The sequence below is a fragment of the Fusarium venenatum genome (assembly GCF_020744135.1).
Source record: "Fusarium venenatum strain MPI-CAGE-CH-0201 chromosome Unknown EDB82scaffold_4, whole genome shotgun sequence".
Taxonomy (NCBI): Eukaryota; Fungi; Ascomycota; class Sordariomycetes; order Hypocreales; family Nectriaceae; genus Fusarium; species Fusarium venenatum.
Window position 1 is genome coordinate 5,805,627 of NW_027072132.1, and position 27,915 is coordinate 5,833,541.

Consider the following 27,915-nt stretch of genomic DNA (forward strand, 5'->3'; position numbering starts at 1 on the left):
ACACACCGACCTCTATTGTTGATTTCTCCATAGCATATCGTTTCGTCTTGTTCGACTCGGAGCTTGGTATCTGAAACCCGCTCGTCATCGCGCCCAGAGGATCAAGTAATAGTAGTAAAGCCATGACCCAACGCCCCTCACTGTGACATTGCCAAAATTAGTCACTCAACCTTTTCCACTACCAAACCGACATCCTCAATTAGAAACCACGACACGGCCAACATCGCCATTGATGTATTGCTCAACCTCTTCGCCCGGCATTTATACAGAACAGTCGTTGAGATTCTTTGCATGTCTGATGACACTGATACGATTACGCTGGTCACGAGTTGCTTCAACCCTGATCGCACTATCTGTCCTTTCGTCCAATTCGCCTGGCACGAATATCTGAATCTGAGCGACAGGCAAAATGTATGATAGTAGCAGGGACTTTGTTCGATGGTAGACGGAAGCGCCATCACTGTTTTCGAAATATAGCCTCAAAGTTCTGATGTTGCCACTGCTACTTGATGTTGTCAAAAACAAACGGTAGTAGTGGTCGAAATAGGACGAACGAATTCTCCAGCCCGAACCGCTGTGCTCATGATGGCGGCATATAGGTTCCGTGTGGCAGCCGCATTGGGTACAATAAAGATCGATGGACTGAGCAAGTGATGAGAAATACACAAAAAGGCCTTCAAATACTATCACATCTTTGACGCAGCGGAAGGAAAAGGTGTTGGTCTGATATAGGACTGGGAGACCCTGTAGGTAGCTGTGGCGTCGTTAGACAACACATGCAAACATATGAGGGAAATCATAATGACTTACGCGGACTGGCAAGTCCTGAGGATGTCTGTGGACAGAAAACACCACTGGTGGTTCTTTTCTTCGTGGTAGTGAGGAATTGTTTTGTGTCCACGATGACAGACGCAATGAACCCATCTCGAAACCTTGCTAGGAGCTCCTTCTCGTTCGTATTTGTCGTCCTTATGACGAAGATGAACGTGAACAAGTTTATCCCCAAGTAGTTCGGTAAAGATCATTCGTTGAATCTCAGCAGGCAACGTAAGAAGAGGAGATAGGCCTTGGGTTGCGGTTGGAAGTGTGAATTTGACATCTCTTCTGAACTGCTCTGCAGGTGTTGGGGGAGGAGTGTCACTCCTTCTTTCGCGGCGAAACATGATGAGCAAAGGGAAACCCAACCAAGGCTGGATCAAAGCCGAGATTGAGGTGAATTTGAGGGAGAAAATGGAAAACACTTAGGATGAGGGTGAGGAGATGTTGAGAACGAGGAACGTGTAAATGGTAGTGGAGAAGGAGCTGTGATGCCAGGGTAGTACTAAGGTAGGCAGGTAACACAAACCAACAAAAGCAACAAAAGGAAGCCAGCACTCACTAGTCCTAACCCAAAGCTGACCAAAAAAGCAATATCAAGTCAATAATAGTAAGGCTTGTCTTATTTTGGAAATAAAAAATAAAAAATTAGACTACTAACCTACCTATCTATTAAACAAAACGAGGCGAACACAATTGACGGTGAGGTAAATCAATGTTTCTTATGCACTTTGGTGGCTCTCATATTCTTGAATAAACATTGTTGTGACTCTTTCGACTTCCAAAGAAAGTTGGTGCATGTGATATATGCAAGACATGTATTTGTGGGCATGGATTCGTGCAGCTGTACGCGCTGTTTGAGGCCGGCTGCATAGACCCGCCTTACAGCCTCGTTTCTGGCCCTTGTGAGCAGGTTACCGTATAACAAAAGCAACCAACATTGAACAATGTGGTCTGATTTGCTACTACTACATAATAGACCTTTTCCGAGACGCGGGAATGCGGATGATCTCGCCGATAAGTTATTCTCTACCGTTCCAGTTGCCGTTATTATTGTTCGTATCAGTCGTCTTCCTCTTCCGATTCATCCACGTATTGTACAGGAGTGACCTCGATTTCCTCGTTCTGACATCCGAATATTTCTAGCTGTCTTTTCGCGGTGTTCAGCATCGTAGGCATCAGCTCCAAATGTACGTTGTCCTTATTCGCCCCCCGTAGCCCTCCGGCCAGGCACACAATCAGTAAGAAGTCCCTGTATTTGTGTTGAGCTGTCGACTTGATACTCAAACGCATTCGCTTAAAGTCGACAGCACGAAGCTCTTTGAATGCACTGGAGAGTGAAAACGGGCAAAAAATGCTTAAATCAATGTCCAGATGCAAATTTATCCTCGAAATGTTGCCTCTCGAGCTCAAAAACCGCCCAGGGAACCTCTTGAAGTCGTTTATTCCTCTACACACAAAGTCGTTCGAGAAATACAACTCATCAATACCGGTGATATATCTTTTTGAATCATCAGCGTTTGAACGCAAGCGTTAAGAAAGTAGAGAATCGCACTCACGCTAAAGTACAATTCTGAAGAATGTTAAAAGATAGACGCTCCTCCGTGTCATGGTATGTTTTGTCCGGGCCTTTAATGATCAAACCATGTGTTCAACACTCGGGTTCAGAATGCCATCTGGTATGTACAAAAATGGTTCGGCCTCCAAAAAGAGATGTGTATATGTTTCGCAAAATCTCAAGTGGCAACTTGAAGAGCCCGGTACCTTGCTGGTCATTCCGGACCCCTAAGGACAATCGGTCATGACACTGGGAAGTCATTATGTAAAGATTGGGGATTTAGAATCAATGCAAGCATAGGGTAAAGAGGTGTCGTCGTTCTTTGAAAGATTTGGGCGACAAGTCAAGAATTCGCAATTAGCGCGGAGGGATGCTGAAGAGCAAGTTGGAGGAAAGGAGCAAGTGTTCATTTAAACAGCAGGCTTTAAGAGGGTCTGATCCAGGATTTTTATCTCAAAGTCTATGGTTTCTCCTCTCCAAGCTACAAAGAACATGATGTTTTCACTTTCGACGCCAGAGCTTCGTCGCTCATGATCTTGGTGTCTTAGATATCTCCCACCGTGAGCCAATCCATGTGAGGGCTGCTATAGTATACATGTCCTGATCTACGAAGTTGATTGGTAGGAAGAGCAAGGTTTAAGAGGGAAAGGCTGGCGAAAGAGATTGCTTTGTTGACGCCCCAACGTGTGAAGTTTATCGTTCGCCATGCGTATTAAGTCCTGACGTGGAAAACACGAGACCTTGAGGAGAGTTTCTGGGCCTCTAATAACCATCGACAGGAGATTCAACAAGAAGGGAGGATGCACTGAGTCTGGGTGTCAAGGAAACGCGCACAGCATGACACAGAGACTGCATGGGCAGTCTTCTCTGTAGAAGCTAACTGCAGAACATAAGACCCTGGAGTCTCTTTGTCAAACAGTGTTGACTTTCGCCCTTATCAAACATTACTAAAGCTTCCAGATCTACTCCCATGACCAGCTACCAACTAGTGTGTTAAGCTGGGAAGTATTCCTTTCTTTCCTTTGAACCGAGAGCCTAAAGATTAGCAACAGAATGTTAAAAGAAAAAGGTCTCATCTAACACCCGCCTGCTTAAAAGAGATCATTTGTCAAGGTGTAGTTCATTTAAGCTCATGCTATTACGGTAACAAGCCCAATCCGTCTCCAGATGAAGCATGTATTGTATGTGATTGGCCCGTCGGGATATCAAGGCGACAATGTCATCCAATAAGTTCCAACCCTGTATAACCAACAGTGGTCAATCAAACTTGAGCATTCAACTATCACTCTATCAGCCCACTTGACATCAATTTCCACTATGCCTGTGTGTGCACTTTGTAGATGATCTTCAAAATAGTAATAAAAAGGGGGTTAAGCTACTATCGCTATAAGTGGACCCCTTTCCTCATCAGGCATGTTCTTGTAACCTCTGCAAGCATTGTATACCATTCCTGCCCACATCTCAACTTCAAAATAGCGCGCTGAGCCCTCCCGTCGATCTTGCGGCTAAAATACGTCGATTTCATAGTTTTATGTTGATCTAATGTTGATGCTTGCTCTGTTCCTTTATTAACCGAATAAGTGCTAATTTGTTAAGGTGTAGTAGCTCTTTACCATAACACGATGGATGGTGTTCAGTGAACACTACATTCCATTTGGAATTGCATGTGCCTCAGTAAAAACGGGCGGAGATGAAAGTGTTGATAGGAAGAACCTTTTGAATATTGTCTTGACAGGTCAATTGCCTTTACTATCACCTCGATGGGCACTCCAATCGCTGATTTCATCGTCGCGGTCGCCTGGGTAGCCGTACTCATAGCTTCTACCGAGGTATGCCAGTCCAGCAAGCTCAAGTTCCTCGTCGCTAGTATGGTGTTCCAGAAACTTGAAAGTGATTTTGCCGGGGCTTCGAAATGTCAAGTTCTTAACTGATGGCTTGAAGGATGATGGCAATATGAAAGTTGTATCGCTTTTCGAGTAGGACAGGAAATGTTTTAACGCCTCAATAGTATTCTGCTGGGCTTGAACGCTCACTTTGTCAGTTTGGTAGTAGGAATTTGCCAACCAGATCTTTACTTTGAATGCGCGGAAATCATCCACAACCCAGTAAAGAAGATCAAGAAGGGGAACGGAATACTCCAGTTCAGGCCTAAAATTACAGTTGAATTCAAGATTTTGAGGCCATGAACGGCGCGGAATATCTTTTGTGAAATGAATGCAGTCAATTGGTGAGCGAGAAACGAATGTGGCCGAACCATAGAGAGCAACACGCCCTTCAGAGTACCTAATTATTGTCACCAGCATGTTCACGATTCGGCACAAAGTTTGATAGCCAAACTTACGCCTGTTGGCAGGTATACAGCAAATTAGACTCCAATGGTTCTGACGTGTGAGAGCAGCTGTTGTAGTTGCGGACAAAGCTGTCCGGGTGAAGTGCGCATCCTTTAGGGCTGTGTTCTTCTTGACAGAGTACGTAGGACCAGCCATGCTTGTGTTTGCCCTGGTCGCTCCGCTCATGGTAGCGGACATGTACTCTGAGGAAACCGAACAGCTCATGGTATATTTTCTGCCGGATGTTGTGGTTGAGTTTAGTGAAAAAGGATGAAGCTGACTGAGGCGACTGTTGTCGCACATAGTCTGATGGCGACGGCGTCGGTGTCGGCGTTGGCGTCAGTGAAAATGACGAACCTCTTTCAGCACATTCCCAACACATGGTATCGCAATCTATGGACGGTTAGAACTCGACTCAAATAGGAGCATTCAATAGCTAGCAAGGTAGGTAGCCTCCAGGGGTGGAGGTGATACTGAATACTGACCGTTGATTTGTGCGATCTGCTGCTGAAAAAGGCCGATTGTCGGCTCTGAAGAGTTCTGAGAAGGGGATAATATTGATCTTATGGTCAGTCAGAGGTGGATTTTATCCATGAAGGAAGAAAAATGTAGTAGTTGCCTAGTACCTAAGATGGGAAGGCTACCTAGTAGGGAAGCTACGGCATGCAAAACGATTATTCGCACGGCAGGAGGGAAAGAAGCCCAGCAGCAGTTGCCGGGTATTTGCCAAACGCAAGGCAACAAATACTCTTCGTCATTCTGCCTCAGGAGTGAATACCTCCCTGATTTAAATATGATTCACAGTTCGAACTCAATCCACGTACATCTTGAGAAGGCGAATGGCTTGTATTGCCCAGATAAGAAGGGCATAAAATATTGTGCTGTCACTCCTAATACAGATTAAAGAATAATGGCCCTCTTTATTCGCTGAGATCTCTGGACCTCATCTAGCTGAGACCGAGTTCGCTCTAGATTCCGTCAAGTCGGTATGAGAATGCAGTTGGGATGGCTAGGTAAGTACCAAAGGCTGAATGTGAATCCTTCCTTGATGTTAGGCGTTTCCTCCCCGATGCCACTGTTCGCCACCTATGGTCTGGTATTAGAAACGTTGAGCGTCTGAGGTATAAGAGCCAAATTTCTGCTACCTACTAGAACGGCAACCATGAGAAGACTGTTTCAATTCATATATAGAAACAATCAGCCTGAAGTACTGTGGTTCGTCCCCTTATACGTGTTGTAGCTCTACACGTTACAGTCTTGATAAGCACAAAGCTATATATCATAGCTATTATTACTAGGAGCTCCTAAGGAAGACCGAGATTTAAGTGAGATACTCTTGGCCTTTAGGGAAGGGGAGACTTTCGTCTGGAAACAGCAATTAATCCTGATAGCGGTTACGCAAGGTAAACATCAGTTATTCTCACAGTGTACTCACATGTGATGTTAATGCCTCTTCTTTTCACGGCCCAGGTTCCCTTGGCCGATATGTGTTACGAAAACTCGATAGAAGCCAAACAGCTTGCTGTATATAAATTATCATTATCAGGATTGAGTTTTGCGGGGGGATATCAAGTTTGTAGACATCAGCCCCATGTACCACCGCACGAACTGCGAGAGGGAGCCGTAAGTATTGTTGTCTTCTAATAGACCATCCTATTCATCTAGAAATGTTCGAGTACAGCAAAGGCACAAGCAAATATTGCGACTGGCCTTGAGGTCGTTTCACCTTGCACTCCTCCAGACCAAGCCATGCTTGAGATCGAGTGTCGGCCAACTTCCGACCATTTCACATGTCACAAGCATCAATGTCCTACCTCCAGTCTACATCGAACAGATGTAGCAGCGTGACCAAGGGTGTGACATAGTCGAGGGGGTTATGAGGCACACATGGTAAGTTTAGGGATGGGCTACCTATTTATCATCTGCCATTCATGCATGAAATTTCACAAGCCATAATGCAAGCATGAGCCGTTCATACTCCTGTTGTCCGACGGCACTCGAATCATCAGGACAAGCCTTCCATGTCTCCATTCAACAATACGTCCATTGTATTATATAGCCTTTGAACCAGTAATAGTGTTAGAAGGCACCAATCTGCCCTGGTGAATCGTACCTACGTCATCTCTAATGGAACTGACCCTTACATATGGACTTTCGTCCAGTCAGACAGGTAAGAATCGGTATTTAAACAAAATCATTGGGAAATAGACTTTGTTCACCCTAGCCATTGAGTTGAGGCCAATCATGTCGGCCAAATACATGTCAATACTCTCAATCCACCCTCGGAAAAGCCCGGCCGGCTCTTCGACAATCCCCATCGGTAAGACTCGGCCAGGCCTTACAAGACAAGACAAAGAGAGGGAAATCAATGGGTACTAGATCGTCATTCATCAATTGAATACGGAATGACATATGGAAATAATTATGTAACCTTTCTTCCGAGCTTCACTGTGGAGTCTGTCCGTTGTCTTCCGGTGACCGGAGCCGGAACCGGGAACTTGAATTTCTATGTGAAGTTGAATAGGTTGGACTAGTTAAAACGTGCATGTATTTCCCCAGAAAGAGAAGAAGAAAAAAGCTCCCTGGATATTGGTAACTGTTCTAGCTAAACCTAATCTTGGGATGGTGGAAAATCAGTGGGTGCCAGTGATTTCGAAATGTCAATGCCGGTAGGGATGGCAGAGCAGAACTGGGGCCGGCCACGAGCCGAAATAGTAATAGAATGTCCCTGATGGCCCGGTTCATAAAAATACGTGTTCATTATAGATGCCAAGTCTCTAGTCGTGCCAAGCTGGCTGCTTGTCACGATACTTTCCGTTGGCGCATGGACTATCACAGCAAGTCACGTCACAGTTCGAGCAAGTCTTGCAATGTAAGAGTATAAACTTTTTTTTCTGGTATCAATATTTCCACCAAAAGCAACTCCTCTGTTCAACGCCGCGGTGCTCCTTGCTCGCTGTTAAAGCTTTGCAGGTAGTATCCAACTACTCAGGAAGAAATGGCGTTGACGCCAGCAGATGGGCAAAGCACGGAGGTTTCAATGTTCTCCGCAGTCGGGGGGTATTTTCTGGAAACCCGACTTATTTGCTTTTTCCCCAATTCTCCTCCTCTTTTTGGTGCTTAGACCAACCTCTCGTTTCATATGACGCTCTTGACAACATAGTATCGTAGTGCCCTAAGTGGTATCCTGACGAGATGCGTTGCAGTCGGAAACTCTGTCCTTATCTGCATTGTATGTCGATGAGACAGGTTTACCTGCCCATCCCGAAATGCACCGTGAATAGGCTGTCACTGTGCATGACCACTCGGCGTCCTCGTATACTATGCCGCGTAGTATGCATGCTCCAGGTGGCGTCTTCCTGGTTCTCGTCATAGCCCGCATCGTTGTAGGTATTCGTTCATCCCTCCGCTCCACCTATGACTCCTCGCCTATGGCGGGAGACATATTTAACCGAAGAGAGCAGCGCCGCCAGACTCGACAGCCTCGATCTCGGCAGCGTTGAGGGGAGCGCGGTGGAAGCGGGCAGGAAGCTCAGAGAGGTCAAAGGCAACACCCTTGGGAGGGTTGACAGAACCCAGGGAGGCAGCGCTGGTACCGCCGAAGCCAGACTTCTGAAGAGGACCGTGTTGCTGGACGTGGTCGCGGTAGGAGCTAAAGTTCTTGTGGGAAGCGGCGGCGTCGCCGTTTCCGTAGCCGGACCAGGACTCGGGGAGCTTTTCAACACCAGAGGCGGGGTGAGGCTTGGGGGTGTGGTCGAGGTTGGCTAGAGAATACACTGTTAGCTGGAGCAGGCAACGAGGGGGAAAGGTTTCGTTTCTGGGTAGGACATACAAGGAATGGTTCGGGGGCCGAGGAACTTGATGAGAGGGGTTCGCTCAGCGTGGACAGCAGCCTGTCGGAGGGCACGAGTAACAGAGAACATGGTGGTGGTTGTGTGTGCGTTGAGGTACTTGGTAGTTAGTCGGGTTGCTTGTGGGTGAATCGAGTGTGCTTGCTAAGACGCCTATGGATATAAGCAAAGAGTTGAAAATCGAGAAAGGCAATTGAGTTTGTTGAGAAGAAGGAAGTGTAAGAGTAGAAGATCAAGGTGGGAGAAGACGAGGTTATGTATCTGTGGAATTTTTGTAGTGGTAGCCCAGTTCAGGTCAAGGTTAGGTCCATTTGTACCGTGCCGAAGCGCAAGCGCAACCCAGCACAACCTCAGCGCACTTACAGGGAAGGTCCCTAGCTCCGTCCCGTTCGGATGGCGCGAACTGGCCTGGGCACGAGCTAAAAAAAGTTGGAATCCACCGACAAAAAAAACCTCGACTCGTCAAAACAGGCCACAATTGACAATGCATGCCCACTGGACAGGCGCTACAACACGTTACCCACCCTTGCCATGGCTACTGCAGCCTTGATGTGTGAAAAGTCAGTGCCCAAAAGCAAAAAGCAAAGTTATGAGTGTGGGATGAGTCTCAGTGGCACAGCATACCTACGCGAATCCCGTTAACGTGGGATGTATCTACACTCTGCATTACATGGGTTGTGCCAACGTCTGGTCTGAACACTATACCCATAACAATGCTGCAACCTCCAGGTCCAGGCAGGTTAGGGCCAAAATCTCCGCTCTCTCGCATTCGAGATGAGATTTACTTGTGACAGACAACCAGGACAGGAAGGGCAAGGTTACACTCTGCAACGCTCAAACAACGAACGCTGTAAGAGACTTTCGGCCTTCCACGTCTGTGGACTAAGGTTGCTTGGGGATCATCCACCCTCCTTCATTACAAACAATTCTGCATGAGTCGAGTCGGACTTTGGCACCGTCGGTGGAAATACCGTTCTTAACTGCACGGCACTTCAGTATGGGGTTTACGACCGGAGTTGAGCGAAATGGCGTGGTTCCTGGCCTTGAATAACGGATTTAAGCAACCGTCGTTCACGACTGCAGCTTATTCATCTTTGGAACGAAGAAATGCGCCAGATTTCCCGAACCGATTTAAATACTCCAGGAATACACAGCATTCGCCGGCACCTTATACCGAACCGAGAGTTGGGGTAGCTATGTAACTGTCTACAAACTTGATATTCACTGCCACTGCTACCCCAAAAAGTTTCTTGGATGGCCACCCTCCTGAAATCAGCTTGCGTTCGATGCACACGTATTGCGATCGTCAAACATTTGCCGGCTCGAAGCTTATGGCGTTTGGTCGGAGAAGTTTTCCTCCTCCAGACCTACCCTCACCACCATCAAGCCACCCCTCCTCGCCGTTCCTCCGGGATTGACATCGAGGGAGACAACAGAACAGAGGCTCGGCTCGTTTAACGCGCGGGGGGCTCGATATTTCCCTTTTGGGCGAACACATTTGTCCGGGGGGCCGATGTCTGGGGGGAACTAAAGATTGTCTGGTTGGTGGAGGAGGTGGGTAGACTAATAAAGTGATGCTTCAATCAACGGACAGATGGGCGTGTCTGCTAGGGATGATTTCTAACCAAAGACGAGGCAAGAAGGCGCAATCCTACACTGCATCCATCAGCTTTGCCATATGCGATGCATGGGTTGCTGGTATTAACAATCTGCACAGCGGTGCTCCGTGCCGTGCCCGTGCCATCCGAGCCTGGTCGTTGACGCGATCTCTTAGGAAAACAAAGGCCTCAGAAGTGCCAAAGCAATGACCATGTCAATGTCATTACTGGACCCTACCTACGTAATTGAAGCGAGGCCCCTGTCCGAAACCAACGTTGTGCGTCTGGTTTGCTTTAGCTGCCGCTGTATGCGGAGCGGAGAGGAGAGGAGCGGATCTAGGCAGATGGGCAAGCACATGGTCGAGAAAGGCTAATGTCTAGCCTAAAGACGCCGACATAGCGCGAAAAGACCAGCGTTGCAGTTGAAGATCCAGCTGGGCAACCCGAGAAGGGCCCTGGGGAAACGCCGAACAGCGAAGGTCAGAGTGAATTACATTTGGTCGATTGATGGATGATGCTCCTGAGGGTGTTAGATTATCTAGACTACAATGTTACAACGACGGCAATGACTTTTCAAAGAATAGCATCCGGTTGATCATGGCAATAGGCAGGCAAATCACGGATTCATTGGTTTATTAAATCGATACACAAATCGTAAGATGTGGTATTAGTTTCCTCAATCCCTTACGAAACGGAAATGCTCGTCTTGGTGTTTTTGTTGCAAAGCTGATATCTCGGAATCAAGACGATATTCTGACCAATCCTGTTTCGAGAACTGGCTATGACAGATTGTGATTACACCTGGTTTATGGATAGGAGATACGTACCGATTCCACCCCTGCATCTGAATCTCGTCACTTCTTGTTAATTTACCTACCTTTCTAGGTAGAGAGAGGCTGACAAAATTATAGTGAAACTGGCAAGAGAGTCCGAGTTCTTAGGCATATGTTCCCTTTTCAGTTTTATGTCTATGTTATGGATCTGTCTTGATCTGCATAGAGCGATAGATTGAGTGAGATGGTATGTCGCTCCGATACTTACCCAATGTCTTCCAACGTTATCATACCTACTGCATGAATAAGAAACCTCGCGTAACATTTCCAAAAGGCCCGACCTCCACGTTAATCCAATTTTTCCCACTTTGTTTCGTGTTCCAGATCAACCTTCTTTTCCTCAAGTCGAGTGTCCGTAAAAGCGTGGCTTACACCGGGAGCCGGCATCGGTGGAAATCCTTGAAGTCTGTGCTGTGCCATGGTGCCGCTCCCCGAGCTGCGATTGGCCTTGATAAATTAGCTTATTTTGCACCTCAACATCACTCCCGCTCCGTGGACTTTCTTATCCTCTTGGGGTAATCCCGCTTGCACGTGAAACCCGAGGGAGGAGCTCCTCTGCGATTTTGGAAAAGCTGAGGTCGAATCTCTACTTTTCATCTTTTGGTTTTGTATGGGAGACGCCATTATGTCTACTTCTCCGTCCAATACCTTGTACATACTCACGATTAGGAAGCTGTTTTCAACCTTTAAAGTCTGCTTTGCTTTTGCTTTAATGTCTAATGTATCTTGAGCATTGAGAAAATGGGATTTCGTCATGGTTCCAGCTGTCTCCAGTGCCTCTTCCATACATTCCTGAGCAACCTCATCTTGACAATGGGAAATTTGCAGAATTATCTGTGTGGTGCTGTTCTGCTCCAGATGGATAAGATAGCCGTACTTGGCCAATCAGAGCCTTTCACTTCAAGCTAGCAAACCCCATTTGGGGGAACGGCCAGTATCGGCCAATCCCCTGTAAGCTTCCCTACCAATCACCACGGAAATTCGATTATGGCCATTGAGACACTGTTTTTTGAACAACATATCACCACGCATTCCTCTCTACCTTAGTAGTACTCTTTCTTCAGTTGGCAGCCGATTGGTTTCTATTCTTCACTCTCGTCCTAGGGCATACGGCTTCTAGATAAACGAGCTCCTTTGGTGACTGCAAGCTCCCAGTACCTCAACAGACGATTTAGCAGTTGCCATGATATGTGCTATCCTCCAAATGCTACGAAATTCCCTGTCGTGGAACGTTGATCTATAGCCTCTTGATCCTTTTATAAGCTTTTCATAGTATAAAGATGCCTCTTAAGAGGTTTAGCTTCACAGCATGGATAGACAGACCTGTGTTGAATAATGAAAAATGGGCAATATGCCTCAACTGATTTGAGATATGCTTCATGGTAACTTGAGTCCCATTTCAACGCATAGACTTGCCTTGGGTGCTGGGAAACCAATGTGTTCCCTAAAACTACCTAGGAATTGAATAGCTTCATTGGAACGGTGTTCTTGTAAGCAAATTTAGTCTACTGAGTCTATGAGTAAGTCGTGAGTGTAGGGCTGTCTTCCCCGTGTCCCATAGTGGGCATTGAAAATATGGCAGATACTTTGCATTTGCCGCAAGTATGCAATCAACGCCGTGTTAAACTCGACTTGGAATCATCGCAAGCCCGCAGAACCATAAGCATATTTTAAATTTTTTTAAGCCAAACTTTTCTTTCATCACATCGTTTATCCAGTTCGTCTCAGGCCGGGCCCAACATCTACATCAAACACGCGACCTGGCGACTGCTGCACAGATCTGATGAAGCAACCTTAACGCGTGTAGACGCTCCAACCCAGGTGTACGCCTCCACGAGCCACTCATACCACACCTTTGTATCGTCTGTTTGACGCCACATACTGACCTCGAGCTCGGTATCAGCTGGGAAGTAAAGAGGTTTCTGTGAAGCTGTTAGTGTTATACTACCTGATAACAGTGACATTAACTTACCTTGAGGGGGAAGAAGATGGGGAACCACGAGATCATGTCCTTGCTCTTGTCATCAATACGTTCTGGGTGTGTGCTAATCTCAATCTTCGCGCCCTTGTTCTCAGGAATCTGAGACTCATACAGCGTCGACTCAAAGTAACCGGCCAAACCGTGGGTAACACCTCTTGTTCTACAAACGAACGTCAGATGGCAATACCGCGAGTTATGGTCGTTAGCACCAGCAGCACCAGCCATGCTACCACCGCCACCACCAACAACACCACCTGATCGCTTCGCCTCGAGAGCGGCGAGCGACGATTCGGGAATGGGATGCGAGAATTCCCAAGCCTCTTGGAATCGAGGCTTGTTAGGTACCCGCTCAGCGACGAAGTCGAGAGCGAAAAGCCGGACAACCCAAGGGGTCTCGAAAGCGTGGGGATCTCCAGGCACTCGCGAGAGGATATCGGCATGGATCTTGGGTGTTGAGATAGGACTCATGTGAGCGGTGTAGCTACTGGGAATCGAGATACCGTGAGGGGTGGACATGACATGCTGGATACCATCGAGACACTCAGGTGACAGCTCGTTATCTCCAAAGGATCCGAGCAGTTCGGAGATGAGAATATCAACCTTGCCATATACAGGTCCATTCTCGTCTTCAGAGACGACAGGGCCCTTCCAAGCACGCATGTCAGTCTTGACAACCTTAACCTTACCGCCCCAGACGAGCTCATTCTGACGCAAAAGATAGACATAGGCATTGGGATTCTTTTCAACAGCCCACATATCGATCGGCACTCCAGCATCTTCAGATGCCTTGAGGGCTCGAGTGACAAGTGGACCACGGCCAGAACCAGCAACTGCAACAACGACCTTGCCGTCTTTGGAGAGAGGCTTCTTCAGCTCCTTCCACTCTGTAAGAGCCTCGAACACAGCAATCTCATACTGGCTATACTTGACGGGATCTCCTTCGAAAACTTCGTACGTAGCTGACTCGAGGTTGTCAGATAGAGGCTGAAGAGGTGACTGTAGCCAGTCCTGGAAGCTGGTCAGGGTAGGGCTCTCGAGGTAAGTGAATGGGGGCTGTTGGTCTTCGAGCCATCGAAGGTAAGAGATGTAGTCATTAGTCTTCACTTGGGAATCTTGTCCCTTAGACAACTGATTCTGTGTCTCTGCTTCGGAGAGGCTGGGAAACTCATCCTGGGAGGTAGGAGGAAGTTGAGGGCCGTCCTTGAGGTGGGACACGTCAGGGCCAACGTCGCAAAGAAGGATCCAGGGAACATTCTTCAATCTCATATACGAGAAGATGAGATTCTGGTGATGCTTGGACAGCGAAGGGAAACCAGCCTTGTTCGTCTGGAAAGTGGATGGTGTGAGAGTGAGGTAGTGCAGGGGCTCCGCGAACCAACGGTCCTGAAGGTCCTTCTCAGGCATCACACGAGGGATCTCCAGGGCTTTTTAAGAGGTTAGTATCTACCGATAACAATCAGAGATCAAATTACGTACAGACGAAGAGTCTAGTGTTGTAGTTGCAAACACTGCGGACATGGTGCCATGAATCCCACGCAGCTAGAAGCTCGATTTCCTTTCCTTCAGTCTTGGTAGGAGTCTTCACATCAAGCGAAGAGATGTTGGCCTCTTTTGGCTCTTGAACAGGCTCTCGGTACATGGGCATCTGAATCAAAAAGGTGAGGCGGTTGCCAATGGTAAGAGCTTCCTCTACAGCACGTGAGTACTGAGCAAGACTCTGGTTTCCACCATCAATAGAAGCATCTTGTCGAGGCCCAGGGATGATAATGCTGCGCACACCACAGAAGTTGGCGTAGTTGATCTCAACGTTGAGTACTTGGCGAGAGATGCTGGAGATGATGGGGTTGGAAGAGCCAAGGTCGATCCAGGGGCTGATAACTGCAGTGTAAGTGTTGACAGCAGCGCAGGGAAACAGACTTGTGTCCTTGGTGGTCAGAGGGGGCAGAATAGGCTCTGCTCTTGAACCAGTCGCCGTAGTGGTCGGCTTCTCGCCATTGTTGGAGAGGGTAGAAAGATGCTCAGACACTAGCGCAAAGACGCGGTCTCGGAAGTGAGTGTTTGTGATGGGAGTCGTTGCAAAGGCCAGCTACCCAGAGAGTCAATTGGAAATCCCAGTAGTTTTAGACTGCAAGAACGAGAGCGTTCTTAACGGCTCCTAGAGGCCGTTGACGTGGATGATTTGCGACTTACACCATGGTTGAGCAGATGGCCATACTGTAAATCAGTGAGGGGCTCGTTGCTGTTCGAGTTGTGGTATCCAATGTGGAAACTGGGTCGCTGAAGGCCGAAACCATCAGACATATCGAAACCTGCGTCTTCAGAAGCCATGATTGTATGTATAGGCTTATCTAGAAATGGCGTACGTTGTTGTTTGAAGCTACCTTGATCAAGGAGAAACAGTAAAGTTGAGATTTCGGTAGTGGAGTAAATTCACCCCGCCAAAGCTCTAATTGTGCGAAGTGGGATGAATGGCCAGGTTTCAAAATCTGCCAGAAAGGGGAAGTTGTCGAACCGAGACAAGGTAAGCAGTTGGAGGAATGAGGACTTTCTAATACGTATAGACACAATAATCGTTTGTTTCTAATAAAGGTATGAAACAATTTCTGATTGTTGATGTTACAAACTCGCCCTTGGAAAGAAGAGCTGATGATTTTCACGACAGAGGACCCTGAAAGTGGGCACAGTGTACGCTATCTTAGTAGAGGAAGTGTAGGTACCTGCATTTTACGATGGAGGACGATTGGCAAATGGCTATCCTTTTAAATTTCTTTCTTTTAACTGAAGAAATTTTGAACATATCATCTAATTATCTGGTTTTTAATGATGTTGTATTAAACATGTGTGTATTACAAGCAACCTCGACAACGTTACAACGCTATAGGCCTTGCCCAGTAGATCGGCGGATCTGATACACTGTATGACAAGGACTCTTATCGATAAGCGTCCGCCTTCTCAGTCCCGCCAAAATTTTCTAGCAAAACGACCGCCAAAAACATCACGGCCTTTCTTCTTCAGCCTCGCCACTGTTTCTCTTTTTCTCCTCCTCCTCCTCCTACTCCTTCTCGCTTTGTCATCAGCGAAACAATGTCTGACTATATGGGAGGAAAGCGATCAAGCGCCGACGCTGACGAGTCAACTCGAAAGAAGGCCAAGAAAGAAGGCGGCGATGCTGAAAAGTATAACCCTTACCTTGCTCACATGCATGACAACGGGGATAGCAATGGTTATGGCGAGGAGCCTTCTCCCGACTCTCCTCTAGCCGGCATGAAGCGACAGCAAACCACCGCTAAGCAGGCCTCCAAAGCTGAGGATTCAGAGTCAAACCCCTTCACCGGCCGACCGCATTCGCAGAAGTACTTCCAGATCCTCCAGAGCCGTCGCGATTTGCCCGTGCACAAGCAACGGCAGGAGTTCCTCAACAAGTACCACTCGACGCAGATCCTCGTCTTCGTCGGTGAGACAGGTTCCGGAAAGACCACTCAGATCCCCCAATATGTTGTTTACGACGAGCTACCTCACCTCACCGGCAAGCTCATCGCTTGTACCCAGCCGCGTCGAGTCGCCGCCATGTCGGTCGCGCAGCGTGTCGCTGATGAGATGGACGTCACCTTGGGTGAGGAAGTTGGTTACAGCATTCGTTTTGAGGATATGACAGGCCCCAAGACCATGCTCAAATACATGACTGACGGTATGCTTCTGCGCGAGGCCATGCACGACCACGAGATGTCTCGCTACAGCTGCATTATTCTCGATGAGGCTCACGAACGTACCCTCGCGACCGATATTCTTATGGCCCTGCTCAAGCAGATCTCCATGCGCCGCCCCGACCTTAAGATCATTATTATGTCTGCTACTCTTGACGCTCAAAAGTTCCAAAAGTACTTCAACGACGCGCCCCTGCTCGCTGTCCCTGGTCGAACCCACCCTGTCGAGATCTTCTACACACCCGAGCCTGAGCGCGATTACGTCGAGGCTGCCATAAGAACTGTTCTCCAAATCCACGCTTCTGAGCCTGAGGGCGATATTCTGCTCTTCTTGACTGGTGAAGACGAGATTGAGGACGCTTGTCGCAAGATCAGCCTCGAGGCCGATGAGTTAATGCGCGAGGTTGACGCAGGTCCTCTTGCTGTGTACCCCCTCTATGGTACTCTGCCTCCCCATCAGCAGCAGCGCATCTTCGATAAGGCCCCTGCACCTCTCCGCAAGGGCGGTCGCCCTGGACGTAAGGTCATCATTTCCACCAACATCGCCGAAACCAGTTTGACCATTGACGGTATCGTGTACGTCGTGGACCCCGGTTTCAGTAAGCAGAAGATTTACAACCCTCGTATCCGTGTCGAGTCTCTTTTGGTTTCGCCCATCTCCAAGGCCTCTGCCCAACAGCGAGCTGGTCGTGCTGGTCGTACAAAGCCTGGAAAATGTTTCCGTCTTTACACAGAGAAGGCCTTTAAGAAAGAACTGATCGAGCAGACATACCCTGAGATTCTGCGCTCCAACCTTGCCAACACAGTTTTGGAGCTCAAAAAGCTCGGTGTCGAGGATCTTGTCCATTTCGATCTTATGGACCCTCCTGCTCCTGAGACTATGATGCGAGCTCTTGAGGAGCTCAACTATCTCGCCTGTCTCGACGATGATGGTGAGCTGACCACTCTCGGCAGCATGGCATCAGCGTTCCCTCTGGATCCTGCCCTGGCTGTCATGCTCATCTCTTCTCCTGAGTTTTACTGCTCCAACGAGATTCTTTCCATCACTTCTCTACTCTCGGTGCCCCAAATCTTCACTCGCCCTGCCAACAACCGCAAGCGCGCTGATGAGATGAAGGCGCAGTTTGCTCACCCTGATGGAGACCACCTGACCCTGCTCAACGCCTACCACGCCTTCAAGGGCCAGGCTACATCGGACCCCAACAGCGCCAAACAGTGGTGTCACGAGCATTTCCTCTCGTTCCGACATCTTTCCAGTGCTGACAACGTGCGCGCACAACTTAAGCGCATCATGGAAACACATGGTCTCGAGCTTGTCTCAACGCCATTTGAGGACAAGAACTATTACACCAACATCCGTCGCGCGTTACTTGCTGGTTTCTTCATGCAGGTCGCTATGAAGGAGAGCTCTGGCAAGCTCTATCGCACTGTCAAGGATGACCAGGCTGTCTTGATCCACCCCTCGACAGTTCTTCGCACCGAGTTTGACTGGGTTCTCTACAACGAATTTGTCCTGACGTCAAAGCAATACATCCGTACATGTATAGGTATCCGACCTGAATGGCTACTGGTAAGTCGTGCTCCCCCAAAGTTGATTCCTTTTCCATCATGAGAATCGTGCACCTCAGAGTCATACAGTCATACTAACAGCCATATAGGAGATTGCCCCCACCTACTATGACATCGATAGCTTTGAGCAAGGCGACGTCAAGCGCTCTCTTGCCCGTGCTGCAGAGAAGAAGCGCCGCAAGGAGGCCATGAAGGCTGGTAGATGAAGCACTCCCTGCAGGAACTCATGAATGACGAAACCGCCGAGTGTGGGTTATAAATTTAAACAAATGGGTATCAGCAAGGATTGGAAAAGCATGAGATCTATCTTTATTGCTTATTCAATGCTTAATCCTCCCATGTACGCGCGGGAGGCGGCCCTCCATCTCGGCGGCTCGGCCTCGTATGAGATTCATGAAAGAGACAAACATATTTCCTGAAGAGTGGAGGACAAGAGAGTTGTGGATCAACTCGACAAGAATTCCCCTCCCTTGTTCGCCCCGGTCTAGACTTTTGCATTCTGATACTTTGACTGGTCGAATACGGCGTTTTATGTGCATCAGCCACTTGTTCTATGGTTGGCTGGTCGGTTGGTTTGTTTTTCTGCTTCAACTTGTCGTTGTGCCCCTCCCCTCGTCTGGTCCTAGGTTTTCCCTACCTTGCCTATTTAGTATTAGAGTCCTGCAGCACCGTTAGATTGCCAAGGAGGGCGTGGGCAACTGTGATGCAGAATGTGGGCGTTTTTGGAATGTTTTACTCGTGCGCATTTTTCTTGGTGGTACTGTAGAAGGAGAAAAGAGACGACAAAGATAACCCTGGAACGGACTAAAACTGGTGGTCGATAGATGTCTAATGTTAGCACATGGGCAATATGTCAGAGTTGAATAATTGAGAAACATTGTCAACAAACAAATTCCGGTACTAATGCATTTTTCACATACTAACTTATGCTTTTAGGTAGTAGCCAGTCCAATGCCATGTACAATACCTCTTCTTCTGGCTTGGTAAACCATCCGGATTTGACTTGAACATTCTATTTTCTCTGTTCTCAAATTGGCTAGGTGGTTATTTTGGTTGTCAGCACAACTTGTTTCACGATAACACATACGTCAAGATGAAATACTTAACAGCGCTATGTAATGCAAACACGGAGAGGTTGACAAGCATACGACCTAGGACATCCTAGCTAGGGGAGTGCGGGCTGCAGATCCGTCTCATCGCGAGTAAAGATGCAATCTAAACCTTGGTTGAACTGTTTCCCGCTCCATTTTTTTTACTCTTTCGTCTCTTTTTTTTATGATATTTTATCAGAGTTCTCTCGCGTAATTCACTTGCCTCCTTCAGTACGAGCAGGTGTCCAGGTTTGTATACCCATCCATGTCTGCTAATCCTAGACGAGAATGTACTGTCAATGCAAAAGGGTTGGCAGGCCCCCCTCGTGTCAATCAGATTGATTGTGTGGAGGTGGGCGGGAGATCGAAGGAAAAAGCAAAAACAGAAGAGAAAAGAAAAGAAACGAATTGCATACGTGGGAGCACCCCGGGAAACCAGACAGACAGACACCTGGGTGAAGTTAGTAAGAAACAATATCCTCACAATTGGTGTCGTAAAACATAAAACTTCATCAATGAATGAATACACATCCAAGGGTCTATGTACGACGCCCCAGCTGTTCCCCATCAACCCCATCTCGATCACCTTCCAGCACGGGTCAGGGCGAAGCAAAATGGTCAGATGATTGATTCAACAAAAGTCTACTCGTAAATTTACCCACCAACAACCCAATATAAAATCACTACATATGCGAGTCTCTTCCTAGAACATCTCACCAAGAGGTAGGAGACTCAAGATAGGTACTGAAAGAAGCCAAGGGTTGAGTTGGCGGTTCCACCCAGAAATTTTATCTGCCCTCGTACAGGCTTCATCCAGCCTCTGACTGCCGGCGAGACTATTGCTCTTCTAGGCCATCCAAGCCGCCAATGACTAACTCTGGGTTAGTATTGAATAAAAAGGGAGGGTAAGTGCCGCTGTGATGCACATCAGTCTTACCCGTCAAAGATAAATGGGTTTCTGTCATGGTTTGAGACCCAAAGCTTGTGACATTCGGGCAAGTCCTGCCACAGCCCAGGATCACAAAGCGGAACATTATGAGAGGAACACTGGTCTAGAACACCATTCGTGAAAAGACGTCCGTGTAATATGACAGCACTCAAGACTGATAGGAGAATTGTCATGGGGATCTGAAAACGTACCACTGACTAACAAGACCTGGCGAGTCCTCAGCAACTCTCTACCTCCTAGCATACCGTGTCAGATAAAGAGACAATTCAGCTTGAAGTCAATGGCAGTGCCGGAAGATTATGTACGGGAACGTTGCTGTGACGCAGGGCGCCTGCTGGGTAGCTGAACATCACCGTAGTCGAGATTGCCCATAAGTAAGCAGGCGTCCAGATAACAAGCCGAGGGATGAATCGCCTTGTCAGACATGCATATTAACGGTACGTCGACAGTTTTGGTGTTGAATTCTACTTCTCTCCACACTCTTCAGCCGCCCCAGCCAAAAACTGTGTTGGAGAAAGGCGGAACTGTGAATAGAGTCGCCAGAGATAATCAGTGATGCTTGGCAAGACGCTGCAGAAACGCGGGGCGACCCGAGACCTCCGACTAGGGTAGCAGTCTTATTGAAAATAGTCTGATACTTTTCAAATGTCTCACGATAACCAGGTAAATAGGTAACCTACCAAATGAACGAGGTGTGTGGTTCTTCGAAGCCCTTACTAGGTACAGTACTCTGAAAGAAGACAGGAGTCTGGCTTTTGATAACTCGAGACAAATCGCGGAACCAGGGCAAGATATGGCCATGGCCTATGATAACCAGTCAATAAATGTTGTTGATACATAGTACCGTATCGACATACTCATGTCTAGAAGCGGAATTGCGGCGCCACCCACACTTGTGGGTCCCGACAAGTAAAGCGATTCTTTTTTTTTTTGCTTTTTTTTTTTTGCTTTTTTGTTCTTTTTTGCTTTTTCCCGCCCTTCCATTCCCAGGTATTGCCTGGGCTGCATTGGCATCGACCCCAACATGTTCTAAGGACGTTTCTTTTTCAGCCGCAAAGATCTCATCCCCACCAAGTACCTGGTTCGAGGGTTCACTACCATGTGAGGCCAATATAATCTGTTGGCATGACCCTATTTGATACTCAAACATGCCATTGTGATTGCGATGCTCGATCCCTTGTCCTTGCGCACTCTGTGGCACGATACATAGTAACATGGAAGACCATAGTAGACCAAGCATTGACTAGTATGGGCCTTGCACCTGGATAGCTTCAAGTTGGCAGCACGCCCCCTCAACCTGTATCTGCAAAGGGCTTCTTGCCCTGGTAGGTTATGCAGCGATTGTGATTGCCGTGGATCTAGGGGCTTTCTTGGACATGGACCATGGACAGGGAATCATCGTGCATCGTCTCGTCTCAGGCAAGGTCAACTCCGAGAGGGATGTGCAAAGTGTAAAAGCTCGGTATCATTGGTACGTCGTTTCCCCAGATGAGAGCGGCACGCCCCTGTCGAGTCTAACCTCACGCCATATCCGCCGGACGCTACCCCCGTTAGAGCTCTCGCCCACATGGCCCCACGTCTCGACGAACCACAAGCCGTCTCTAAGCTGCCTCATCCCATTGCTTCGCTTCTCAGGACAGGACGGATGCGTTGTGTGGTGTAGTAGCATTAGCATATTGAGACTCAACACAACCACAGATAGCATCTGAGCCCCGCTGCATGTTTTTAAATTGACAGTAGGCGTCTTCAAGAATGCATCATCATTGATTATTGGTCGCTTTTCGTCGTCGCCGGTGTAGAATAATATGCACGACTTCCTCTATATGCAGAGTCCTACATGTCGTTTTCACAAGGTAGGTGTCTGCAGTTAGTTGTCTTGCCAAGCTCACAGGGGACTCCCTGTCTGTCATCATTGCTGCTGCTGGTGTGTTCCCCACTACATCGCATCGTTATGTCCAACGGGGGCCATCAGTCAATGCCATTTTGCATGGCATTGCAACGCCAGCGAGCCATTCGCCATAGACTTTAGCTGTCCCCTAAGACGTCAGTAGTGCTTCGGCGTAAAAACAGTAGGTACAGTACAAACCTCTGATCATGCCAGTCCATTCCCACATGAAGATCCGCTATGTGTCCTAGGGATCCTTTGTTGGCCTTCCGCACTTCAAAAGAAGGTACAGTAGTACAGGGACATCGTTCGACCCTTTCCCCGGTTGAGTCCACTCCCCATACTAATAATCGCATTCACGTCACTTCCTCCCAATGCATGCATAGTAGCTCATATAAGAAGCCATGCTTCTGCCTTTGCCTTTGCCTCTGTCTCGGCCTCGGTCTTGCGTTTCATTGTCCATCAGCTCATTGCTTCACATCTCGTCTTTGCCAAAGTCTTCCTGCGCAATACCATCTTATCTATCCTGATAATCACCATCGTCAACTGCACAATGAGCGGAGCTGGCGGCTTTTATAAGTACCGATGCAAGTACTTCTATACACACAACTGTCCCAACTGGGTTTGGGTAAACAATGCGCCTTGCGCATCATGTCTTGTAAGTTGAGCTGTTGTGCACTGGTTGGAGATTTGCTGACATGTACGTGTAAGGCCGATGGACGCGATAACGAAGGATCCGCCCTACCAACTTGGGGGCTTCCAAGAGACGTCGTTGTGCCGCAAGTGCTAAATGGAATTCTTCAATACACTCTAATGGAGCTTGTAGCTCCTTCAGAACCCGGCGACGACTGGACGCTGAGGGACAAGGCCAGCCGACCTCCACCATCAATTCCTGTAACAAGCGCCATGCCAGGCATACCGGGGATTCTAGCACAACACCGGTTTTGATAGCCAGAGGTGGTTCTTGAGGCACATGAGCGTTAGTTTTGGTAACGATAGGTGGAAAATGACTATCAACGAGAAAAGACTGAACTGAACTGTCGAATACGGCAACACAGGGACAGACCGAAATGGCTCTCTTGATCGCCGGCCATGCTGAAACGCGCCACTGGGCGTGTGCAGTGTACGATTTCTGATTGACTGCGACACTCAACAATGGATGGAGCGGGAGGTTGGTGGCTGGAGAAAGACGGCGAGCAAACAAACCCCCGCGAGATACCCATGTTGAACATTTCTGGAGACGGGGGACTCCATTATGAACTTGCCTCTATTTTTGGGCGGATTTTTGTCTTTTTTTTTTTCATTTTTTTTTTTTTCATCGGGATAACATACAGGCGTGGGAGAGTTTTGATGGTTATAGGAGCAATTATTTTCTTTTTTTTGGTCATCTTGGAGCTGGAAAACTGATTTTCTGACCTCTTCTCTGATAAAAAAGACAAGCGATGTGAATAGGGCAGACAAGACAGGGTCGTGAGATGTGGTGGTGTGCCTCGGAAAAAGAACTCGTCTGATAATCCTTGTCCGACTGCAATACTTATCAGTCGACTGTTGTTTGTCTCTTGATGAAGTTCCCCACCGATAGGAATGCTTACCTACCAAGGAGCTAAGGTCTAAGCTCGAGAATAGCAAACTGACATAAATACGACGCACACGATGCTCCTCAGCACCAACACATAAGCCGCAGCCAGACATCGTCGAGAGAAGAGGCCAAGCAATAACTGCAGCTGAACCAGGTTTCCTCAGTAGCCCTGTGATGGCTGTACTGAGCGCCTACGTAGTACCGGTCAACCGTAGCCTTTGCTTAAAAGAGACTAGATGCAACGGTTGCCAGTTTCCACCATACTCCACGTGCCTGCATCTTGTGAGGGTGGTGCCAATGGCTTGTTGGGAAGCCGGCAAGACTGCAGAAATGGGCTACTACTGCCGTTGAAGAGAGTTTAGTCGGAAACAGCGGTTGTAGCCCTGTTGAGCGATACGGGCGGATGAGGGCATTCCCAAGGATTACAACCCGCGTAGGCGCAGAGATGGGACGAGATGAGATGAGATTATAAGCACAGGCCACGCATAGATCCGATATGTTGTGCAACCAGCTGCGGACGAATGTACATGCCTACAGTAAGTATGTGTACCTGCTTCAGTGGAGCAAGCCGAGTAAGGTGAGATGGAAGAGATTTGAAGTGGTGGGCATGAGTGATGAATGCACAGTGTCCGTAGGCGTACCTCTCGGGCTCCTTTCCTTCCCGTTCTTGCTGGATAGAATATGCTTCTTCCCATGTTCAAGGAATATCCATGGTGTGAACATTACACAACAGGTACGTACGTCAAATAGGATATCAGCCGCTGTCGACCGGTTGATCAGGGGTAATCCTAGGTAGCTATCCACTAGCGCCCGTCTTCGCCATTTTTTTATTTTTTTAAAAAAAAAGGGCCTCAACTGTTGTGTCTCACTGACCTTGACCGAACTTTAAGTGAAGAATACCGATGAGTCCAGCTTACGGACTCCTTTCTAGAAATAGAAATCCCCTGCCTTAGTACTATGCAGTCTGTACACACCTCACGCCTCACTAGAATTAACGGCTAGCGAGCCTCAATGTTTCAGCTACGCGATGACAATCGAGATCATCAAGGGAACTTGAACAACACATAACGCCGAAGGGAGGATCTGTTGAATCTTGAGAGCTCCCGTAACTAGTTAGGTCCCTTAAACATTATCAAACGTCCGATTGTTTCAGTACTTGGAACATTCTTCTAACAAACAACCTGATCTTGGCACAAACCTTAACCCTTCTAGCCCTCCTCTTGCAATGCTACCTTGCACAGGCTAGAGATATCAGATCTTGAGCCTTTAATTTATATCAGCTCATCATCATCTATGGCCTAACTCAGTACTAAAAATTAACATGGGAGACCCAGCTTTGAGGCAAAACTAAAAAAGAAAAAGGGAAAAAACAAGCCACTTTATGGTTTATTTCAGCCGCTAGCGTGTGCAGTGGCTTGCATTTGGATCATGAGCATGCGTACGCCATCTGACCATTCCATCTTCACAAGATCGGAAATCGCCGCCTACTATATAGTTCTGTTTTGGACTCTTGCAGCTGAGTTTGCTATAATACAATTCAATACAACGTGATGTGATGACACATAATAAAATATTGGCTTGAACGATCTATTTATTTGCTTGATTAGCGTCATGGCTAGTACGTGTCGAGTAAGCATGTAATCTGTGTATTATTTTTTATCGAATTTCTTATCTACCTAGTCTAGAGCCTGCAGAGGGCATTTATCTACACGTACCTCTTAATTATCCCACGAGAATCAACGAACGGAGTTGGTTCCAACCAAGCAAATTGCCTATTGAGGGCCTGTCGTGGACGTAAACACGCCCGTCGGTTCAAGGACCACACATTGGGTCGTCCTATTCCCGGCTCTAGAATACGTTGGCGATACTGGAACTCTAGCAGACCTCACAACTTTCAATCGCAAGATGTATCACGATGCGTGTGTAGTGGAGAAGGGGTTACTCAACTTGAACTTCTTTCAAGTTTTTGAAAAGACAGGTTCAAACGCTTGTCACGGTATCACATGGCACGGGGAACAAAAGTTATGGGTTATAGTTATTCAGCATTTCGTCAATCATAAATGTATTAAGATTTGAAGATCATATAAACCCGCAAGTAACCCCATTCCTGCCCAATTCATTTAAAGCATCATCGCTAAGCCAGCGGCCATCAGTCCTGCAACAACCATTCCCAGCCGAGGGCCAACACCGCCAGAAGCCGCATTATCATCATCGCTCAAACCAAAGGGCAGTCCCTGGTAGTCAAAAGTAACGTTCTGTTTGATAGAACTATTATAACATCCTCCGTTGGCAATGTCCAAATTAGTAAGGTCATCGGGCACGTGGAAGAACATGTAATTCTTTTGAGGTATATCCTTGAACCCCTTGGTGTTGTAGGGAAATTTGTCTCCGCTGTCTGTCGAGCTTGTGTTGCGCAGAAGTATGCACTGCACTTGACCCGGGTAGTCCTTGTACAGAGCTGGGTAATCCTTCATCACGTCGGAGTTGGATGTATCGGCGACGAGGATGAATTTGCGGTCTGGGAATGTCTGGAAGACCTTGTCAAGCAAAAATCGACGAATGGATAGCGTTGCTGAGACGTCAGAGAAGTTGAGAGGACGTGTATCGAACGAGCCGAGAGGGTAGGTGTTGTAGATAAAGCTCATGTAGTTTCGTGTGACTTGCTCAGGTGTAGTGGTGAGGTAGTGGAAGTGCAAGTCGTTCACCGAAGTCGACCAGTTCGCATAGATTTTAGGCATGTTCATCCATGGCGTGAAGGGTCGAGCAAAGGTGTTGAGCAGACCTTCCTTTGGCTCGTAAATCTTTGTTACTCGCAAGATATCATCGATATCTGACACAATAGTAATGCCCTTGGGAGGGACAAGGTAGGCGGTTGCGTTGCCGCTGTTGTTCTTCCCTTCAGCATAGACGTTAAGAGTCTGAATCTTTGAAGTCTCATTGCCCGGAATCAGATAACCGTTGTCGGGGCCAGATGTGTTCTTAAGCGTGATGAAAGCATCAAAGTCGCCTTCCAGTGTGGTGTTGTATGGCATGGTAACGTTTTGCGCGCCTCCTCGCTATATACGTTGTCAATGACCGGTCCTACAAAAGTTCACATATGGGTATACTCACAGCATCGATGGCACCGCCATTCTCATCAGGAGAAATGTCCACGTTGTTCACAAAATTCATTTTGACCTCCACGTCGTCCTGCTGCACAACAAAGATCGATTTGGTAACATTTCGAGCCTGAGCTTGCTGGGATTTGGAAAGATCCTTGACTTCCGTGTCGATAAGGAAAACATTGGCGAGGTCGTCCACCTTCTCCTGGCTCAGGTCAGGGATTTTATAGACATTGCCGTGCACTCTAACGTTCCACCCCTTGTTGGTCCAATTGCCATATGGACTGTCTTGTTATTAGCCACTACACTGGTTCGTTTGTTCTTGTACTATGGACTTACGGGATATTCAGCACCTGAGTTGGCTCCGACTTCAACTCATCGTTGTCAACGCCTGCCGACTTTTTAACATCGTCGCCGGTAGGGAAGCCAGTTGGAAAGTCGAGGATGCCAGAATTGACCCATCCCTTGACCTTGGTCTCGATACCGCTGGCAAGACCGCCGACATAAGTTTCAACATCGTCGATGATGTTGCGCCTTTGGAGATCCACAATCTCAGTAGGCTGGGCAACAGGAGCGGCAGCTCTACGATAAACTGTAGGTGCAGCACCAGGAGCGGCGGCAGGGATGGCCATAACGGCGGGCACGAGGCCCATGAATACAGCTTTGCGCATCGTGATCTCGGCCTTGGTTGGAGAGTGTAGCGTAAAGATGGAAAGCCCAGACAGAAACACGCGACGAGGGAGACGGTTTATGAGGGATAAGTAGAACAATCTTGTTTTGATTAGAATTTATCCAAGACATGCGAGCAGGTTCCTGCATTACGTGACATCACCAGCAACCGGGCGTAAAAGTCACGGATAATTCCCATTGGCCCTGAATAACGCAACCAGGATGGTAACAAGCTTTGCTGACAACACACACAATCAGCCTCATCGCAGATCATTTGTCACAGGGAGGCATTAAGTTTACAGCAATTGTTCCGGTGCACTAATTTCAATGCCGGTGAAACGCAGACGTTGGAAATCTTGGCAGTCATGACATCACTACAATAATTTGGTCGATCCGTCAGA

At 47.8% G+C, this 27,915-nt stretch overlaps 8 protein-coding genes across 8 annotated transcripts; 2 read left to right on the forward strand and 6 right to left on the reverse strand.

The window, feature by feature from the left end:
- Window positions 1–12: 12 nt before the first annotated feature.
- On the reverse strand, window positions 13–1,468 carry EDB82DRAFT_344648 (uncharacterized protein). Its single transcript, XM_025725117.2, has 2 exons — window positions 811–1,468; window positions 13–754 (listed from the first exon to the last, which is right to left on the reverse strand). The coding sequence occupies exons 1-2, from the start codon at window positions 1,161–1,163 to the stop codon at window positions 262–264; spliced, it is 846 nt and encodes a 281-aa protein (XP_025593747.2). The 5' UTR covers window positions 1,164–1,468; the 3' UTR covers window positions 13–261.
- A 2,642-nt stretch (window positions 1,469–4,110) lies between these two features.
- On the reverse strand, window positions 4,111–5,086 carry EDB82DRAFT_481045 (uncharacterized protein; the record flags this gene model as incomplete). Its single annotated transcript, XM_065608151.1, has 2 exons — window positions 4,111–4,657; window positions 4,716–5,086. The coding sequence occupies 2 exons, from the start codon at window positions 5,084–5,086 to the stop codon at window positions 4,111–4,113; spliced, it is 918 nt and encodes a 305-aa protein (XP_065463511.1).
- A 3,065-nt stretch (window positions 5,087–8,151) lies between these two features.
- Window positions 8,152–8,627, reverse strand: EDB82DRAFT_530435 (uncharacterized protein; the record flags this gene model as incomplete). Its single annotated transcript, XM_025725119.1, has 2 exons — window positions 8,152–8,468; window positions 8,537–8,627. The coding sequence occupies 2 exons, from the start codon at window positions 8,625–8,627 to the stop codon at window positions 8,152–8,154; spliced, it is 408 nt and encodes a 135-aa protein (XP_025593749.1).
- Window positions 8,628–12,357: 3,730 nt separating this feature from the next.
- EDB82DRAFT_344755 (PRMT5 arginine-N-methyltransferase-domain-containing protein) lies at window positions 12,358–15,591 on the reverse strand. The gene is made up of 4 exons (XM_025725121.2): window positions 15,158–15,591; window positions 14,444–15,053; window positions 12,959–14,391; window positions 12,358–12,908 (listed from the first exon to the last, which is right to left on the reverse strand). Exons 1-4 carry the CDS (start codon window positions 15,293–15,295, stop codon window positions 12,729–12,731), a joined length of 2,361 nt encoding a protein of 786 aa, XP_025593751.1. The 5' UTR covers window positions 15,296–15,591; the 3' UTR covers window positions 12,358–12,728.
- A 460-nt stretch (window positions 15,592–16,051) lies between these two features.
- EDB82DRAFT_435618 (P-loop containing nucleoside triphosphate hydrolase protein) lies at window positions 16,052–18,446 on the forward strand (the record flags this gene model as incomplete). Its single annotated transcript, XM_025725122.1, has 2 exons — window positions 16,052–18,241; window positions 18,330–18,446. The coding sequence occupies 2 exons, from the start codon at window positions 16,052–16,054 to the stop codon at window positions 18,444–18,446; spliced, it is 2,307 nt and encodes a 768-aa protein (XP_025593752.1).
- Window positions 18,447–22,620: 4,174 nt separating this feature from the next.
- On the forward strand, window positions 22,621–23,214 carry EDB82DRAFT_344791 (uncharacterized protein). The gene is made up of 2 exons (XM_025725124.2): window positions 22,621–22,823; window positions 22,877–23,214. Exons 1-2 carry the CDS (start codon window positions 22,719–22,721, stop codon window positions 23,111–23,113), a joined length of 342 nt encoding a protein of 113 aa, XP_025593753.1. The 5' UTR covers window positions 22,621–22,718; the 3' UTR covers window positions 23,114–23,214.
- Window positions 23,215–24,034, reverse strand: EDB82DRAFT_344792 (uncharacterized protein). The gene has a single exon (XM_065607518.1). The coding sequence runs from the start codon at window positions 23,855–23,857 to the stop codon at window positions 23,315–23,317; it is 543 nt and encodes a 180-aa protein (XP_065463512.1). The 5' UTR covers window positions 23,858–24,034; the 3' UTR covers window positions 23,215–23,314.
- A 1,830-nt stretch (window positions 24,035–25,864) lies between these two features.
- On the reverse strand, window positions 25,865–27,516 carry EDB82DRAFT_481051 (uncharacterized protein; the record flags this gene model as incomplete). The annotated part of the gene is made up of 3 exons (XM_025725125.1): window positions 25,865–26,800; window positions 26,856–27,129; window positions 27,185–27,516. The coding sequence occupies 3 exons, from the start codon at window positions 27,514–27,516 to the stop codon at window positions 25,865–25,867; spliced, it is 1,542 nt and encodes a 513-aa protein (XP_025593754.1).
- Window positions 27,517–27,915: the final 399 nt, after the last annotated feature.

Excerpts from the sequence above, each read along its gene's own strand:
- EDB82DRAFT_344792 (XM_065607518.1), bottom strand. The coding sequence starts at position 23,857 with ATGTCTGGCTGCGGCTTATGTGTTGGTGCTGAGGAGCATCGTGTGCGT.
- EDB82DRAFT_344791 (XM_025725124.2), top strand. The coding sequence starts at position 22,719 with ATGAGCGGAGCTGGCGGCTTTTATAAGTACCGATGCAAGTACTTCTAT. Across the intron at positions 22,824-22,876 it reads CGCCTTGCGCATCATGTCTT|GCCGATGGACGCGATAACGA; the intron begins GTAAGTTGAGCT and ends TGTACGTGTAAG.
- EDB82DRAFT_344755 (XM_025725121.2), bottom strand. The coding sequence starts at position 15,295 with ATGGCTTCTGAAGACGCAGGTTTCGATATGTCTGATGGTTTCGGCCTT. Across the intron at positions 15,054-15,157 it reads GCCATCTGCTCAACCATGGT|CTGGCCTTTGCAACGACTCC; the intron begins GTAAGTCGCAAA and ends CTCTCTGGGTAG. Across the intron at positions 12,909-12,958 it reads CCATCTTCTTCCCCCTCAAG|AAACCTCTTTACTTCCCAGC; the intron begins GTAAGTTAATGT and ends ACAGCTTCACAG.
- EDB82DRAFT_344648 (XM_025725117.2), bottom strand. The coding sequence starts at position 1,163 with ATGTTTCGCCGCGAAAGAAGGAGTGACACTCCTCCCCCAACACCTGCA. Across the intron at positions 755-810 it reads CTCAGGACTTGCCAGTCCGC|CTACCTACAGGGTCTCCCAG; the intron begins GTAAGTCATTAT and ends ACGACGCCACAG.